Source organism: Genypterus blacodes, unplaced genomic scaffold (genome assembly GCF_046128005.1).
Source record: "Genypterus blacodes isolate CSIRO-AG114 ecotype Tasmania unplaced genomic scaffold, CSIRO-AGI_Gbla_v1 ptg000005l_1, whole genome shotgun sequence".
Taxonomy (NCBI): domain Eukaryota; kingdom Metazoa; phylum Chordata; class Actinopteri; order Ophidiiformes; family Ophidiidae; genus Genypterus; species Genypterus blacodes.
Window position 1 is genome coordinate 563,226 of NW_027466819.1, and position 15,520 is coordinate 578,745.

Consider the following 15,520-nt stretch of genomic DNA (forward strand, 5'->3'; position numbering starts at 1 on the left):
AGCTTCACGTGTACAATCACAGTAGTATGGAGGTGATGGAAGGGGGGTCAACCACCTCTCAGCCCCTCCGCCACCTTCTGACCCTTTAGGTGGCATCACGCCCGGTGAGCTAGCTATGCCAGGAGCACACTTCATTCACGCCCTATTAATCGCCATGGAGTCTGATCGCTTTCTCGGGCTTAAAGCAAACCGTTTCATCACAGAAACCCTGAACGAAGCCAGACGGACCAAATCCTTTAGTTGACTCAATTAAAGCTCAAATCCACCGTTGGTTGGTTGGAGTTTCTGAGGAGGAGCATTCGTACGTGGGTCGCAAGGCTCTGTGAGGAACTTGGCATTAACGGTTTTGTACGGCTGATGACGATCGGTCTTTTCATTGCGTAATGCAGTGGGACTCATAATTAAGAGTTAAACTGTGTGACGGAGACGCCGCTGATGCTTCATTTCATTAAGAAAAAGAATCAGCAGCATCACTGGGAGATGATTAAGTTAGCAGATTCACAGTACCAGATATAAAGTGCAGCAAACTCTAGTGCCAAACACAACTTACAATGTTATGCATGCCAATTTAATAAGGAGAGCGGGAGGAGGAGCATAGGATGTTGGTACAGTTCATTCGTTTTGTAACCGTCGTGTCTGATTTCTGAATCGTTAAAATCTTGGAAAGAGAAAACGCTTATTAAAAAAAACAAAAAAAGCACAGCACCAGATCTTTGGTCTCAGTGTGAGCGAGAGTGCAACACACTCCCACCTACAAGCCATCACGTCCTGTCTAGTCTAGCACAAGCCGTAGTGTGTGCGTGTGTATGATCACTGAACTCCAATGACCAGACGTTTTGCTTCGCTCTCCGCTGGTTTCCAGTCGAACCTGCTCTCCTCAATTCCGTTCCCAGTCGAAGCCCAGCGAGTCACAGCTGAGGTCAGAAGCTGTTCCCTCCTGCGTTCACGTTCTCTTCTGGCTACAAATGTTTTAGATGCTCTTTTAAGTCATAGCAAGGATAATATTTAAGTATAAATATAGAAATGTATCATTTATATATGGATTCTATTGATATATCAAATATATACATACCGTCTAAGAAATTATAAAACGGCTTGTTCAAGTTGAACAGATTTTTTTGGTTTGTATTAAGATGTATAGTTTCTCTCCCCAGGTTGATTTGTAACACTCATTTTTTTTTATATACAACCATCAAAACGTTTACTTAGTGCTGATGTGGGATTAGAGAACGGTGGGAATTTATCGGGACGATTCTAGCATTTTTAGTTTTTCACGTTTGGCAGCATCATGTCCAATGAGTGAGCTGCCACGTGTGTGTGTGTGTGTGTGTTTCCCTCACTCACAGGCAGTCAGTCATTAACTCGAGCTTGTGAAACTAGTGGCTTGTGTAACATTGACGACCGCGACCCGCTGCAGCGTTTCCCACCACGTCGATGATCTGAACAAGACGGGGAAATGAGGAATTAATTGTTAATATAATCAACACAATGTTTCTGTTGACGCTTTTTTCTTGCATAAACACCAAGTCACCTAGTTGCCCTGTGTTGAGTAGAGTTCTGGTCCTCTAAACCTGTTAATTATATCTCTATATTTTCCTTTTCACACAACATATTGTTGTCGTTTCTTGTTTTCAGTCCCCAGCAGGTGACGTCCGTCTCTCTTGCCAGTGTGCCAGTCCCTGTCCTCTTAATATTGGCATAAACCTTTTCACAGAAACTCTCCAATAGTTCTGACTGTTGCACAGTATCAGTTTGTTGTATATTGTAGTATTACTCTTTGCTGCTGCTGCTTCTCATCGCACATTTCTGGGGGAAACAAAAGTGAAAGTGTACCCATCCATGTTTTATCTCTGGTCAAAGCAGTGTCTTTTGATCACCTAGTTGTCCACATTTGGATCGATATCATTCTGAAGACTTTCTCATGCAATATTGGAGTATAATTTAATAAAATTGGATGTCTGGAAATATATCTGTATCTTATCATTGCAATAAAAATATAGAAAGCAGTGGAATATTGTGATGTTTTTCCAGAAATAGATCATTTCTTCTATTAAATCCTGGAGGGGGGGTAAAACAAATACATATACATCTGTCAACTTTTACATTTTAATCACAAATAGAGTAACGTCAAAGCAAGTACAGGCTTCCTGCACGGCAACAATGTCAATGCAAGTCAAAGAGAAACCAAAATATAGCAGCAGATATTGAAAAGCGAGTAGTTTAGAATACTTCACAATCTAATTTACTCTCCCCCTATTTAATGAAACACAGCCCCCTAGTGGCTGATTAGGGTAAAACACCACAGCAGCCTCTTAGACCCTGTCAGAGAACATATATTTTGAGAGCATGAATCTCTCAAAATATATAGTCAAAACTAAGAATGCACTGTTTTAAATTAAGATTAAATATTTAAACGACTTAAATACACAGTGGTGACTCAGTGCACTTACATTCAGGTGATGACAGGAGGCTTCAGGTGCTCAGGACACACTGCTACTGTACTGCTACTGTACTAATGCCTCTACACACTGGCCTGTCTGAAATGGAGGAAATGCCAAAAACATTCAATGGTTATAAGAACAAATGTGTGTTCAGACTTAACACTGAAAATGTTTTACTTTCACTGCAGCATTTCATCTCTAGGTGCTGAAACCTGCAGTCTGACGTCTTTCTGTCCGTCTGTAAAGTGGAGATCCGCCGTTTAACTCATCTTTGCTTGACTTCACAGCATTTCCAATCCTGACAGCTAATAAATATCACATAAATATTAAATTATATTGTTCCGTAGAATCCCTTTCTTTACAGTTTTTACATTCTAGCAGGTTCAGTTTCAGTCCCGTCCTCACACCAGCTACAGAAAGCGTGACAGTGGATCCTCACAGAGAAGGTTAAGAGTTAAAATAAGCAAAGTTCACAGCAACTTAACATCACACGTGTGTATGCAGTTATGACTTCTGTTAATCATGTCTGGGTGGGAAACATGCCTTTTCTCTGTAAGCCTTTTATGTTTGCACGGAAAATAGCGGAATGTAATGAATTATTGAAATGCACGACTCCATGTATTAAATATAAACGGTCTCCTGGCTGTACGCAGCATTTATACTTGATGAGAGCGTGTGTCTGGTGAACGTGTGCCCGGGTCACCTCGTGCTCGCACAGACAGAACAGAAGGAAGGAAGGAAGGAACGCGGGGTTCAACTCTTAAATCTGGCTGTTAAAATTCAGTTTTCCGTCTCGGAGGAGTCAGAGACGTCGGCCAGTCGGGCCTGCCGCTTGCGCACGTTCCAGTGCAAACACTGAGCCAGGCTTTCAAACCAGTCGTACACCAGGTCGTGGCAGCAAATGGAGGGCACCGGGTAGCAAGACGTGGTGATCTTGATGCTGTAGGGAGACAAAATTGGAGACGGGCACTTCCTCAACAAGCTGAATACTTAAAAGGTGAAAGTGAGGGTGCCTGAGTGCAACTTAATGATGTTTACCAGTCGCCGTGCTGGATCTCCTGCCTCTTCCTGCCATCAAACGACACCCAGGCAGTGTTCCTGGCATCAGGGGACAACGTGATCTGTTTACAGGGGGGGAACAGGAGTAAGATGTCACATGTATGGAGTTGTACTGTCTCCTGATAATGTGTCACATATAATTTACAAGTGTTCAATCAGTGTCGTCCTCCTCCACCCTCACCATGAGCTCCACCCCGGCGGGCACCACAATGGGTCTGAAGGAGAGCGAGTGGGGGCAGATCGGGGTGACCATGATGGCTGGGACGTTGGGGTGGATCATGGAGGCTCCTGCTGCAGCCGCGTACGCAGTGCTGCCTGTAGGAGTGGACACGATGACGCCTAGAGGAGGGAACAGAGCAGCGCACTGACGTAAAGAAGCCACCGGGAAGCTACTATTGGAGAGTAAGCCATGGAAAATATGGGTTTCAGGGTGAAATGTCATAGGAAAACACTTTGTCAGGAAACATATTTGTGTCTAACTGAATTCACAGGCTTTTCCAGGTTTTCCATGGATTGTGTTCTGTGGTTCCATGCAGGTGCAGTCTAGTGGGACTAGATCAGAGAAATACTTAACAGTGAATTTCATCCTGCTCTTACCGTCTCCCTGCACTGAGGTGATGAGGCGTCCGTCCAGGTACAGATCCACGTTTGACAGGTAGGAGGACGGACCCCTGTCCACCACCACCTCATTCAACACCTGAACACACACACACACACACACAGACACACACATTTAAAAACAAAGTATGGGTTCATAAGAGGTGGAAACATAAAACACCCTAACAAAACAAACCCTGAACATGCATTGGTCTGAGCTGGATTTGAACCAAGAACCTTGTTGGTGCAAAGCCACAGTGCGTACATGATGTCGTAAACGCTTTCATTTAAAACAACTCCTTAATCTTCAGGCTCAGAAAGACGAGCGGGGCAGCATACAAATCACCCTCAGTCAGTACAGTGAACACACACACACACACACACACACACACACACACACACACACACACACACACACACACACACACACACACACACACACACACACACACACACACACACACACACACACACACACACACACACACACACACACACACACACACACACACACACACACACACACAGTGCAGCGCTGAGCAGCACTGAGTCTGATCGCATGTCTGGATAGTGTTCTGACGTCAGTGCAGCAGTGAAAACATCCTGCTGGACATGATGTTATGTGAGGTCAAACACGGGCCGGGAGACGAGAACAATCCATCACTGTCCGTTATCGATGAGAGGTACGACCCCAGGGAGAGAGCCAGACGTACCCCTGTGTGTGTGTGTGAGTGAATGTGAGAGAGTGTGTGAAAGTGAGCGAGAGAGTGTGTGTGTTCTTATGACTGAAGCGATGTGGCATGTTATTTAGTTACCGAGTGTGTCAGAGCTCGTTAGAGATCCATTCGCCATTGGCTCCATTGACGCCACAGTCGCCATGGCAACCGGCTCAACAAAACAACACAACATCTGCCTTTCTACCTCATATTTTCACATAGCAGCTTTATTATGACTGTCGCCGTGGCAACGCAGCTGATGCACCCTCGCTCATCCGCACACCAAAAAACGCAAGTGGGACAGACGAAAATTCGGAAACAGTGAGGGGGCCAAGCAACACACACACACACACACACACACACACACACACACACACACACACACACACACACACACACACACACACACACACACACACACACACACACACACACACACACACACACACACACACACACACACACACACACACACACACACACACACACCTCGTGACATAAGTTTAGGCGTTTGATGGTTACATCAGCCTCCATCTTCACACAGCTCAGTGTAACACACCATGAACCAAACTAACACGTTTTGTCTCAAGGACTTAAAAGGATGAAGCCGAAGTTTTTTGGGTCTTTGTAATCAACAAATCCTGTAATGGAACAAAAACAACACATTCATACTGGTTTTAAATATCGTCTGTGAGGCCAAAGTCCACTGTCAATCAAAAAGAAATGAGTTTATGTATGTCAGATTCCTGTTTTAATCAAGATGACTTCATTAAATAAATATATGGGAACAAATATTCATAGTACTTCAGCATTGTATCTGTCATTATAAATTAACAATTCTTATATTCACTATCAATCTTCACTATAGACTGCTGAAGCCTTTATGCCTATTTCATATTACAGTGAATAAATAGATTTATTGCCTCAAAGGCAGTATAATCAGATTTAATGTGCATGGACTCAAAGTCACCCGACCCAGACATTGTATATTTTCCAAAGACGTCTCAGTGGCGTCTGTCCAACAGACTTTCCAGAGTCCAAAGTTGTTGGACTTGACTTCACGGAGGCTGTTTGAATGAAGGATGGTGTCCTGCAGAGCCTTGAAAGGCTCTCGTACATGTGTGAATAATTTTTGGATGACAGTGGAGTTTAAGCGGCGGCGGGCTTTGACTACACACAGACACGACTTGGAAGATGTTGACGCATGTTGCTTTTCAGTCTTTTTATGGGATTTGTTTATGCTTTGCGATGTCTGGCCAACAGAAAAACAGAGCAGATGTTTATTTACAGTCCAGCAGGTTGTTACTTCTCTGAACATCCCTGGCAGACACACTTTAACACACACACACACACACACACACACACTCCACCTTCTTGCCTCTTCCTCCTCACCTGTAGCTGCAGCGTGACCTTCCCGGCCTCGCTGTTGGCGTGTCCCTGCGGGAGGAGGAGGCCGTTGTGCTCCGGCTGCTGCGACTCTCTGCTGCCCGGCTGCTGACCCGTCCTCTGAAGCATGTCCTTCACCACCTTCACCTTCAGACGGCTGCGCAGCGTGATGGCCGCGTTGCCTTACGATACAAAGAGATGCAATGCTTGACCTTTAGAGTAACAATGTCCAATCTTCATTTCGTCTACATAAACATTGAATGGAAAAGGATGGAGTTCTCAGCTGCTTCATACCTTCAAATACTTTGTCTACTTCCGTTTTGTACGACTCGAACTTGAAGGGCGTCAGGAAACCCAGAGAACCGAGATGAAAAGCCATAACGGGAGGAACGCTGCCCTGCAGGAGGGGAAACAATCACAGTTAAAGAGCAGCCTGAGACGGAACAGTCCAGCCATGCATGTGAGTTAAAGTTGTCAGCTGTCCTCGTCTTCATGGTGATTACCTGGAAGAGGGAGGAGGCGTAGAGCAGCGTCCCATCGCCCCCCAGACAGATGATCAGGTCGATGCAGTCGGAGATGTCGTCATAACCTGCAGTCAGAGAAAAAGAAAACACATTCAAGAAGCTTTATAATCTGTCAGTTTAACAGAAATTCATCCTTGACATCGCTCACAGCACTGAAGACAAAACATGAACCACAAACAACACATTTAAAAAAAGAAAATCTATAAAATAAATCAATGTGAGGGTATAAAGGTTGAATTACACAACATAGTCACAAGCTCCAGAAGACAATAAAGGGGGAGAGAGAAAGAAAGAAAGAAAGAAAGAGAGAGAGAGAGAGAGAGAGAGAGAGTGATGGTCCTCAGAGGAGCAACAGGAACAGGAAGCTCCAGACTCCACTAACACTTTAAAGCTCAGACATAAATAAAGTTATCAGCCCCGATGCTTAGTGACATTTACACGCATTAGTGTGGCCTAAAGTGGATCTTGGCAGGCCCGGGTGCGGTTATCTGCAATATATCTCACACACAGTTATATCAAACACAGAAGTGGAAAGTATAAGGACTTAAATACTCTTTACTACAGTATTCAGGGGAATTAACTTTAGCGTTTGAGTTTTATGACTTCATAGTTTTACTTGGGTGCATTTAAGAGGGAAACATTGACTTTTAGCTGGGCTACATTTGTATGCCGGCTCTGTTTGCTTGTTACTTAGCAGATTACAACATTAAGCTCATAAAGTATACGGCTCGGCTCTTGTTAACCTACTTAGCAGCACCTGGAACAAAACCTGGATAACAGATGACATCAGCGCCTTTCACAGCCAAAGGGAAAACTACTGAGAATGACGATTTGGATTTGGATACTTCATACATTTATGCAGCTTCCGTAGATAGAGTGTTTCAAAAGTAAACCTTACAGAGCATCTGTTGTGTTTTGTTGGACAGTAATGAATGTTTTTACAATGTGTTTACTTAAGCAAAGGATAAGAGCAAGGTTAGGGCTGTGAGGGAGTCTCACCCTCTCTGAACGTGCACAGCTGATTGCGGATGGAGCCAAAGGTTTCGTCCTTTGACAGCGAGGCGTCGTCGGCCACTCGGCGCTCCACGTACACCATCATCTGCTTCTCCTGGGGCACAAAGAGAAGCTTCAGCCGTGCCAGACTAAACACAGACGGACAGACTCATAAACACGCTCTCCCATGATTCCTACACGCCAGACATCTGTATCTGAATGTGTGTCTACGCAACCTGGAGGAGACTACACTGTGTTGGCCAGAGAGGTTTGGGCTTGTGGATGAGTTTGTTCTGGACACATGTGGCTTAAAGGTGATGTAACCGGAACACAACCAACATAACTGAAGAAGAGGATTTCAACTCCAGCAGGATTTATACGAGACAGGATTGACTTTGTTGTTACAGTATCACTACAATTACTGTTTAGATTTTAAAGTGACCGTCTTCAAAATGCATATTGTTGTACTGCACATATACGGGGTATAAAACTGTGGTCCTGCACCTCCACTAGAAACCTGCAGAGCTCTTTGAAGGGCTCCACCAGGCTCTCATCTCTGATCTTCCTGATAACCAGCACATTGACGGGAGGTTTATTCCAGGTGAGCCTCTGGCTGGCCGGGTCCTGGATGTGCCTGAGCCGCAAAACACAGACAAGATAACAAATGGGCACACAAACACGCTCCACTGAAGACTGTAAAACCATGTTTGACACGCAGAAGGACAGATAAAAGGAAGAATATAGACTCAATATATAAATCAGATAGAAGATAGAATACTTAACAAGTTATCTGTTGCGTATTCACAAAGTCCTGCATCTCTGAGTCACTTTGGTTTAGACTAAAAGCCTCCAGATGAAGTCAAAATGTTACCACCATTTCACCTCGGCTGAGTTAAATGAAGGTAATCCTACATTCCAAAAGCTGCAGTCGCTCATTTACTCAAACACTGAGGTAACGTCTGCACGAATGAGGTCCACTCCAAACTCCAAACATCAGAACTTGACAAGCGTCTACCTCTTTCTCTTTCTCTCCACTTTACCGTTTGGCCGTTCCCTCCTCCTTGGTTGAATGGTGGATGACGGGCATGATGCAGATATTATCGCTGTGTGTGTGTGTGTGTTTTCAGATCAAGCCCGAGGAAACACTCTGAGACGAGGGGAAAGTATGAAACTCTAGCCTGTGCCAAGAATCAATTCATTGCATTTAACAGCCAATCACAGCAGCTGCAATTTATCTTATCTCACCGAGCGCAGTTACGTAAGAGTCAATGTCTCAACAAACAAAGTGTGCAAACGTATGCTCCTCTTTGTTCCTAATCGGTGTGTACTGTACTAAACCCGCACACACTTACACACAGAGTCACACTCATGCTTACATGACTGAAGTTGGATTGGGAAGAATGCAGGCTTTGGGTCCGAAGTGAGTGGCAGGATACGGTCCATGTAGGAAGTGGGCTCTCCTGTCAAGAGGAAGAAGGAGAGGAAAGGTCAGGACACGACCACTTGGTCCCCACCCAATGTACAGCAGGCACCCAGCACCTCGGAGCAAACCTCTTAGGAGAACTTTCCGACGTGTCACTTGCTGAGCTGGAGGGCTTCGAGTGCTCGAGTTGGCCTGGCAACCGCCGTCGCTCCATCTCCCAGAGCAGCTGTTCGTGACCATCCCCCTGACGCTGCGACCTCTTCCCCTCCCGCCGTCTCCTAGGTGACTTGGAAGGGTGCTCCCTGTACTTGCTCGACTCAGGCGGTTGCCCCGGGTGGTCCGAGGATCGTCCACTACTCCTGTCCAGGGCTGCTGAGTGGGAAGATGCAGGAGTAGTCTCGGAATTCTCCATTCTGAAAGGACAGCACAGAACGTGGCATTAGAAAATATTTTACTTTCACTTCACTAAAAGAGGAAACTTTAAAGGTGTTTCTCTCGGTTTACTACTGAAACAGAAGCTCACTTAATAACGGAGGTTCACTTGTGACTATTGACCCTTTACGAGGCTACATACGGGTATCGTATCCATAAACTGTGGGTGTCAATTGCTGTATATTACGGTAAAATCACAGAAACATCTCTCGACATACACACACACACACAGCAGTAGATAAAATATAAATATTTACTGTTGGCTCCTTGTCTTGTTTCAGTGACCTTGGACCAAAGTGAAGATAAATGTTACTTCAAATTTATAACAGATGATAATGTCCACTATCTGGCTGGTAGGAGTTCAATCCGCTATGAAGCGGTACTCTGTGTCAACTAGCTAACAACGCGAAACACGGCGGGGAAAAACGTTCTTACTGTGTCAGAAAGCGGCGGACACGCTAACGTAGCTGCAAACTCATCAAAACCGGAGTGTGTGAATGCTGACAAACGAGTGTTTACGGCCGAAACACCGACAACAAACCCGAAAATGCTGGATTATTACTAAACACTGCGGCGGCGCCCGGAAGTGACGTAGTGCGGCACTGTTCACGAGCGTCACTGTGCGAGCCGTTGTTTGTTCATCACAGGAACAGCGCTAAATGTGCCCCTGCTGGCCATATTTATACAGATGACCAAGTGTAATTACCACTTTTACTTTTTGCCGAAAAACCTTTGAACCATACTTCATAGGATCCAAATTCGTCTGCTACTGGATTCTTTGGGTCTATCCGCATCCATCCATGTAGGACACACCAACTACATTTTTCATGATTATGTTTCTAGTATCCAAAACAGTTCTACAAGTTTGATTTGTTGGACTCACTACATATGCCAAAAAAAATGAAGGAGGGTTGTGATGATCGACGACCTGTCAAAATGTCATCATTGAGAGACGGATTGACAATATCAGGACTAATCAACCTTGGCAGACTCTCTGACTGCCTTTTAGTTTTATGACGTGCTTTTACTGAGCCAAACTCCAAACATGAAACCTTGACAACAGCCTCTCTCCCTGGAGCAGATACTTTAGTGTTTGCGTGTGTGTGAGTGTGTGTGTGAGCTTTGAGATCGAGCCCAGTGAAACTGTGAAACAAGGCGAGAGTACGGCTCTGTAGTCTATACCGAGACCCAAGCCATTCACTCACAGCTGTCGCATTGTTTCTTATCTCATGGTGCTCTATTACGCAATTAAATAACACACACTCAGTAAACAGTGTGTGCTTGTGTTTTATTAGTGGACTGCCTTCTGCACACACTGTATGTGCAAGGGTTTACTATTATTGTTAACCTTCCCATAATTTGTTAGGTAAAGCTATATTCATATATGGTTTAGAAAGTCGTTCCAATGTGGATGAAAGATTGATGACATCATCTATCTCGACTGCTCGACCTCGAAAAGGGAAGTTCCCTGACCGGGAATCGAACCCGGGCCGCGGCGGTGAGAGCGCCGAATCCTAACCACTAGACCACCAGGGACCTGAAAAACAGAGGGACACAGCGTGTTCAAGAATCAGGTGATGGCTGCGGCCTTTGATAATTAATGTCGGTAACACAACGTTGTGACGTAAGGAAGCAGTGTGTTGTAAGTCCAGCATGAGAGTTTAAATGACTCCTACTCATTTACTTCTTCTGAACTTTGTCACTTTAAACGTCTCCTTGCTCTCCGATGTTGTAAAATGGAGCCTTATGTTGGACACCTGCACATTAAATCATAAATGAAAGTCAAGCTTGGATAAAACCTCCTATAAAAAAAGCTTTTTCAATAAGGATGTGCATGATCCTTCCGGGGGACTCTATAGTCATCTGCTCAGCATCTCACACTATCATAATAATAATAACATTTATGTAAAGCAGGACTCTCATGGTTGCAGAGTGAATTTGAATGACATGCATTGTGTTCCTCTGGTGCCTCACTGTTCTTCCTCTCTAACCCCACCTCCTCGCAAACAAAAGCCTCTGACTGTAGACCTCCACTGAAACTTGATTCAGTGCGTGTGACACACCCAGAACAGAACCTGAGACAGACAGACGACTGCATCCTAACAGGTAACACCTCGATGTGTTTAACCCATATGGTGGATATGCTTTGTCTAACTTCAGACAGACATTAAGGACATTTCTTTTCGGACATTTCCCAGATTTTATTACCATGCCGACTCTTGAACTTGCCAATTTGCTTAACACACATTTGCAAGTTGATTGAACTGGAACTAGGTGTAAATCAATATGTTTGTTTGTGTGTGTGTTGATGTTTAGATAGAGCTGTGAGCTGGACAGGTCCTTCTTCTCCACAGAGCCCCTGTGAACCTGCACAGGATAAACCAACGCACAGAAAGTTCAGACAGATGGCTAATAAATGAAAATATAAAGTTAACTGAGGAAACACAAGCTGCAATGACTTTTGGCACTGAGGGTGTGTGTGTGTGTGTCTTATCACTCCCCGTGAAGCTTACAGAGCAGCACAGGGAGTGATCACTGCAAATCCCCCTCAGGGATTGAAAGCACTGAGCCGGCAGGTGGATCCTGGGAGGTGGAGGGAGGGGGTAAACAAAAATGCACTGAGCAAAGCAGAGCGGTGAAGCAGCAGCAAACAGTCGCATCAGCAGGAAAACCACAGGGGAGGAGCCTGTGGTTTCACTGCCGGGCTTCTCACCATGCAAATCAGATTTATTATTTACATGGTTAGTATGATTTACATTTTGTACAGCTCATGTTCAGAGTGTGATGAAAATGGTATGTGTCGTTTCTGGAAAGGAAAGGTTGATTATTTGTTTAAAAAATGTGATTATTTAGCAGTATGCAGTGTCTAACTCCGACGAGCAGAGGGCTTGTTCGCTACACTGTGTGTTCAGGTAAATCTCGCGGGATTACGTTCAGAAAACGAGAACACAGAAGAAGTTACTTGTGTGAGTGTGGCGAACTGTGTTGTAAAATACATATTTTGGCTCTTTGCAGGTAAGAAGGGAGAGTTGGAATTGTGTAATTGGGGAATGATATGTGTTATGAGTGGGTTTATAATCCCGTTCGGACTTTATGTGTTAATGTTTATAAACGTTACTTGTTCAACCATTGTAATGCATAGTATGGCTAGCCAGTAGTTTGTTGATTGCTGGTTGATAAGCTACCTCGAGCACGTGTGAGGCTGGAGAGGAGAGCTACGAGCTGGTTTTAAGAGCCCGGACTGCTCGTGTGTAGTTTATAGATAAATAAATAGATAGATAAAATAAATATGTTAATTAATAAGTTATAAGTTAATATGGTATTAAAATAAGTTAAGATATATACATGATACATGATTGATTTAATCAATGTGACAATGGCTGGTAGACATGATTGGTTGACTGTATTTTAGAAAACAGGTTGATGTTGAATGTACACGATAAACTGAATAGCAATGCAACAGCCGTGATTACTGTTGGAATGTTAGAGTAGATGTTCATGATTTTTCTGTTATCAAAGGGAATACGTTCAGGAAAACGAGAACACAGAAGAAGTTACTTTATACATATTTTGGCTCTTTGCAGAACAAAATAAAAGACTTTCAAATTAAATGTGTAGTGGAGGACAACTTCACTGTGTATCACGCTACACACACACTGACCAGAGATCATTTTTATTTACTGGCAGAACGGAAGAGGAAGCCTCAGGTCGGTGGATCGATGCAGAGGTTACACGCCTCATAAACCTGTGGGCTGAGGGTGGAAATCAAAGGCAACAGAGCCGTTTGTGAAGACGCTGCAACAGACAAATTACAGGGCCCGTGTGAGATGAAGAGCTGGAAACCTTCAGTAAGTAAAAGAAAAAAGCGGCAGCAGTCATATCACACATTTGAAGGTTTGTATCCACTGCCATTGTTCCACATGAGTAGAATGAGTGTGAATGTCAAAATGTCTACTCTGTATGACCTACACTGTTTTAACACCTAAAAGGTAATCATCATGTTCACCTCTTTGCTTGCCAGACGACACCTCTCCCTCCACAGCAGCAGAATCTCCGTCCATGGTTCCCGGTGTAAACCAGGCTCAATCCCACCCGACAGAGCATCATGAACATCCCCATCCCCTCTATCCTGCTCGCTCTGGGGGGAAAGTGTCTGCTGAACTGTGCCCTGGTGTTTCTCCAGAGGCGGCACATCTGCAGGAGCTTCGTGGGCGTCTTCAGCGTTTCTCTGGCCATCGTCGACGCCGCGCTGACCCTCCTCTTCGTCGCCCTCTACTTCCGCGCCGACGGATACGCTCTGCTGGGTTTTCGGCTCACCGGCTACCACGTGTGTTTGCTGGTTCAAGTCCTGGGGCGGCTCCATAGCTCACTGCGGTGGCCTGTTGTGGCTGTGGCCAGCTTGGACCATTACGCCACCGTGTCTGGGACTTTGCTCCTCGGCGCCAAGAGGGCCCGATGGATCCTTCACTCGCTCGTGACCGGCCTCCTGTGGCATCTGGCCTGTCTTTATGTCTTCCTGCTGTCTGACTTCATTCCAGTCTTAGAGGACGTTCCTTTGCACCAAATGCAGCAGTGTTGGGTCTCCAGCAGCTCCCAGGCAGACACGGCGCTGCTCTTCCTGGCTCTGGGCGGAGCTGTGTTGTACGCTGGGTGTCCTAACCTTGCAGCGAGAAAGCAAACTAACGACCAGAGCCAAACTTGTTCAAGGAGAGAAGTTGTCCACCAAAGCCTGTGTATATTTGTGAAGACATGGGCCTTCTTCCTGGCTTTTCTGGCTGTTATCCCTCTGCTGCCCGTGGGAATACCTGAACACATGGAGCTGAATGTCGCCTGGCTCTGCCTCCTCAGCAGCTTTGTGATAGGAGTGGTGTTATGCTCAGTCTGCCCGGCGTCGCACTTAGCGCGGGGTTTGGCAGAAATCCCCCCCGACAGCTTCTGTGAGTGGAGGTTTAAATTTAGCTTGGCAGCAGAGGACAAAACATGACTGCATAAAGCCACAGCACAAGATATCACACGTTAGAGCCACAGACTGTCTGCGGCTCTCCACCCCGAGCTGAAAGAGGTTTTTTTATTTTACGAATTTTCAGGAATGTATGTACAGACTTGTTTAATGTTTTTATCAATATTTGGTCTGTAGGCCTTTGAATGGAGACTTATGGAACCTGTTATCATCTTACAACGATTTCAGCCTCACTTTGACCTACGATTCCATTTTTATTCTACCGCCGCCATTTGAAATGTTGGGCAAATTTTAAAATGACTGTAAAAGGGAAATTTGTATGAAAGAATCTGAAACAAGAAAAAGTCTTTATGGGCACATTTGGAGTTGATTTGTTTGGTTTTTGTGGGCGATTTTTTAAGTCAATATATACTGGAGTGGATGTGAGTTTAGTGTGTTTGTATTTTAAATCTATTTTTTATATTAAAATGGAATTAAATGATTGTTTAATGTGGAATTTGAAGATTGTATCAAAAGGATTGAACGCCACAATGAGGGAACGACAGATTCTCTACTTTTGTTTTTACGTTTTGAGTATGGAAATAATCCAAAAACATACTTTAGATAGAAGTTCAATTATGAGTTTCACTAAGGTATTTACGAATGGAATTAGAGGAACTTGACCGAGGTTCAGTCACTTCCTTCGCACTGAGGCCTCAACATCTGCTTCCCCTCCAGATCACATGCGGCTCTCTCTAACTTACGCAACCCGTACGAATTTCAAGCAAATGTGGAAGTTCACAATCATCACATCAGCGTTTGATGCTAACAAAAAAAAACAAAGAAACGGGACAAAGAGAGAAAAGGTTTTGACACTACAGAACTTTACTTGAATTTGATCCAAGTTCTTTGTCTATACAGGGTATATTTACAAGATCGGAAATCAGAGAAAGGGCAAAAAACAGGAAAAAAAACAAACACTAGATACAACTGAGGTATTAGCTAAAAGC

General features: G+C 44.5%; 2 protein-coding genes and 1 non-coding gene across 6 annotated transcripts; 1 reads left to right on the plus strand and 2 right to left on the minus strand.

Annotated features, from left to right (window-relative positions):
- Nucleotides 1-1,915: 1,915 nt before the first annotated feature.
- Nucleotides 1,916-10,159, minus strand: nadkb (NAD kinase b). Of its 2 annotated transcripts, none has more exons than XM_076148155.1 (12): nucleotides 10,007-10,159; nucleotides 9,268-9,552; nucleotides 9,093-9,176; nucleotides 8,221-8,350; nucleotides 7,723-7,831; nucleotides 6,703-6,788; nucleotides 6,494-6,596; nucleotides 6,206-6,381; nucleotides 4,098-4,197; nucleotides 3,682-3,839; nucleotides 3,480-3,562; nucleotides 1,916-3,381 (listed from the first exon to the last, which is right to left on the minus strand). In XM_076148155.1, the coding sequence occupies exons 2-12, from the start codon at nucleotides 9,549-9,551 to the stop codon at nucleotides 3,222-3,224; spliced, it is 1,473 nt and encodes a 490-aa protein (XP_076004270.1). In that variant the 5' UTR covers nucleotide 9,552; nucleotides 10,007-10,159; the 3' UTR covers nucleotides 1,916-3,221. The 2 variants fall into 2 exon arrangements, with proteins under 2 accessions (XP_076004270.1, XP_076004277.1); XM_076148162.1 differs by having other exon boundaries at nucleotides 9,829-10,159.
- An 876-nt stretch (nucleotides 10,160-11,035) lies between these two features.
- Nucleotides 11,036-11,107, minus strand: trnae-cuc (transfer RNA glutamic acid (anticodon CUC)). The gene has a single exon. It is a non-coding gene; the product is annotated as a tRNA-Glu (tRNA).
- A 484-nt stretch (nucleotides 11,108-11,591) lies between these two features.
- Nucleotides 11,592-15,520, plus strand: gpr160 (G protein-coupled receptor 160). 3 transcript variants are annotated; one of them, XM_076148218.1, is made up of 3 exons: nucleotides 11,592-11,677; nucleotides 13,259-13,465; nucleotides 13,593-15,520. In XM_076148218.1, the coding sequence occupies exon 3, from the start codon at nucleotides 13,677-13,679 to the stop codon at nucleotides 14,553-14,555; it is 879 nt and encodes a 292-aa protein (XP_076004333.1). In that variant the 5' UTR covers nucleotides 11,592-11,677; nucleotides 13,259-13,465; nucleotides 13,593-13,676; the 3' UTR covers nucleotides 14,556-15,520. The 3 variants fall into 3 exon arrangements, with proteins under 3 accessions (XP_076004333.1, XP_076004324.1, XP_076004340.1); XM_076148209.1 differs by having other exon boundaries at nucleotides 13,259-13,419; nucleotides 13,593-15,519; XM_076148225.1 differs by lacking the exon at nucleotides 11,592-11,677 and adding an exon at nucleotides 12,382-12,586 and having other exon boundaries at nucleotides 13,259-13,419; nucleotides 13,593-15,519.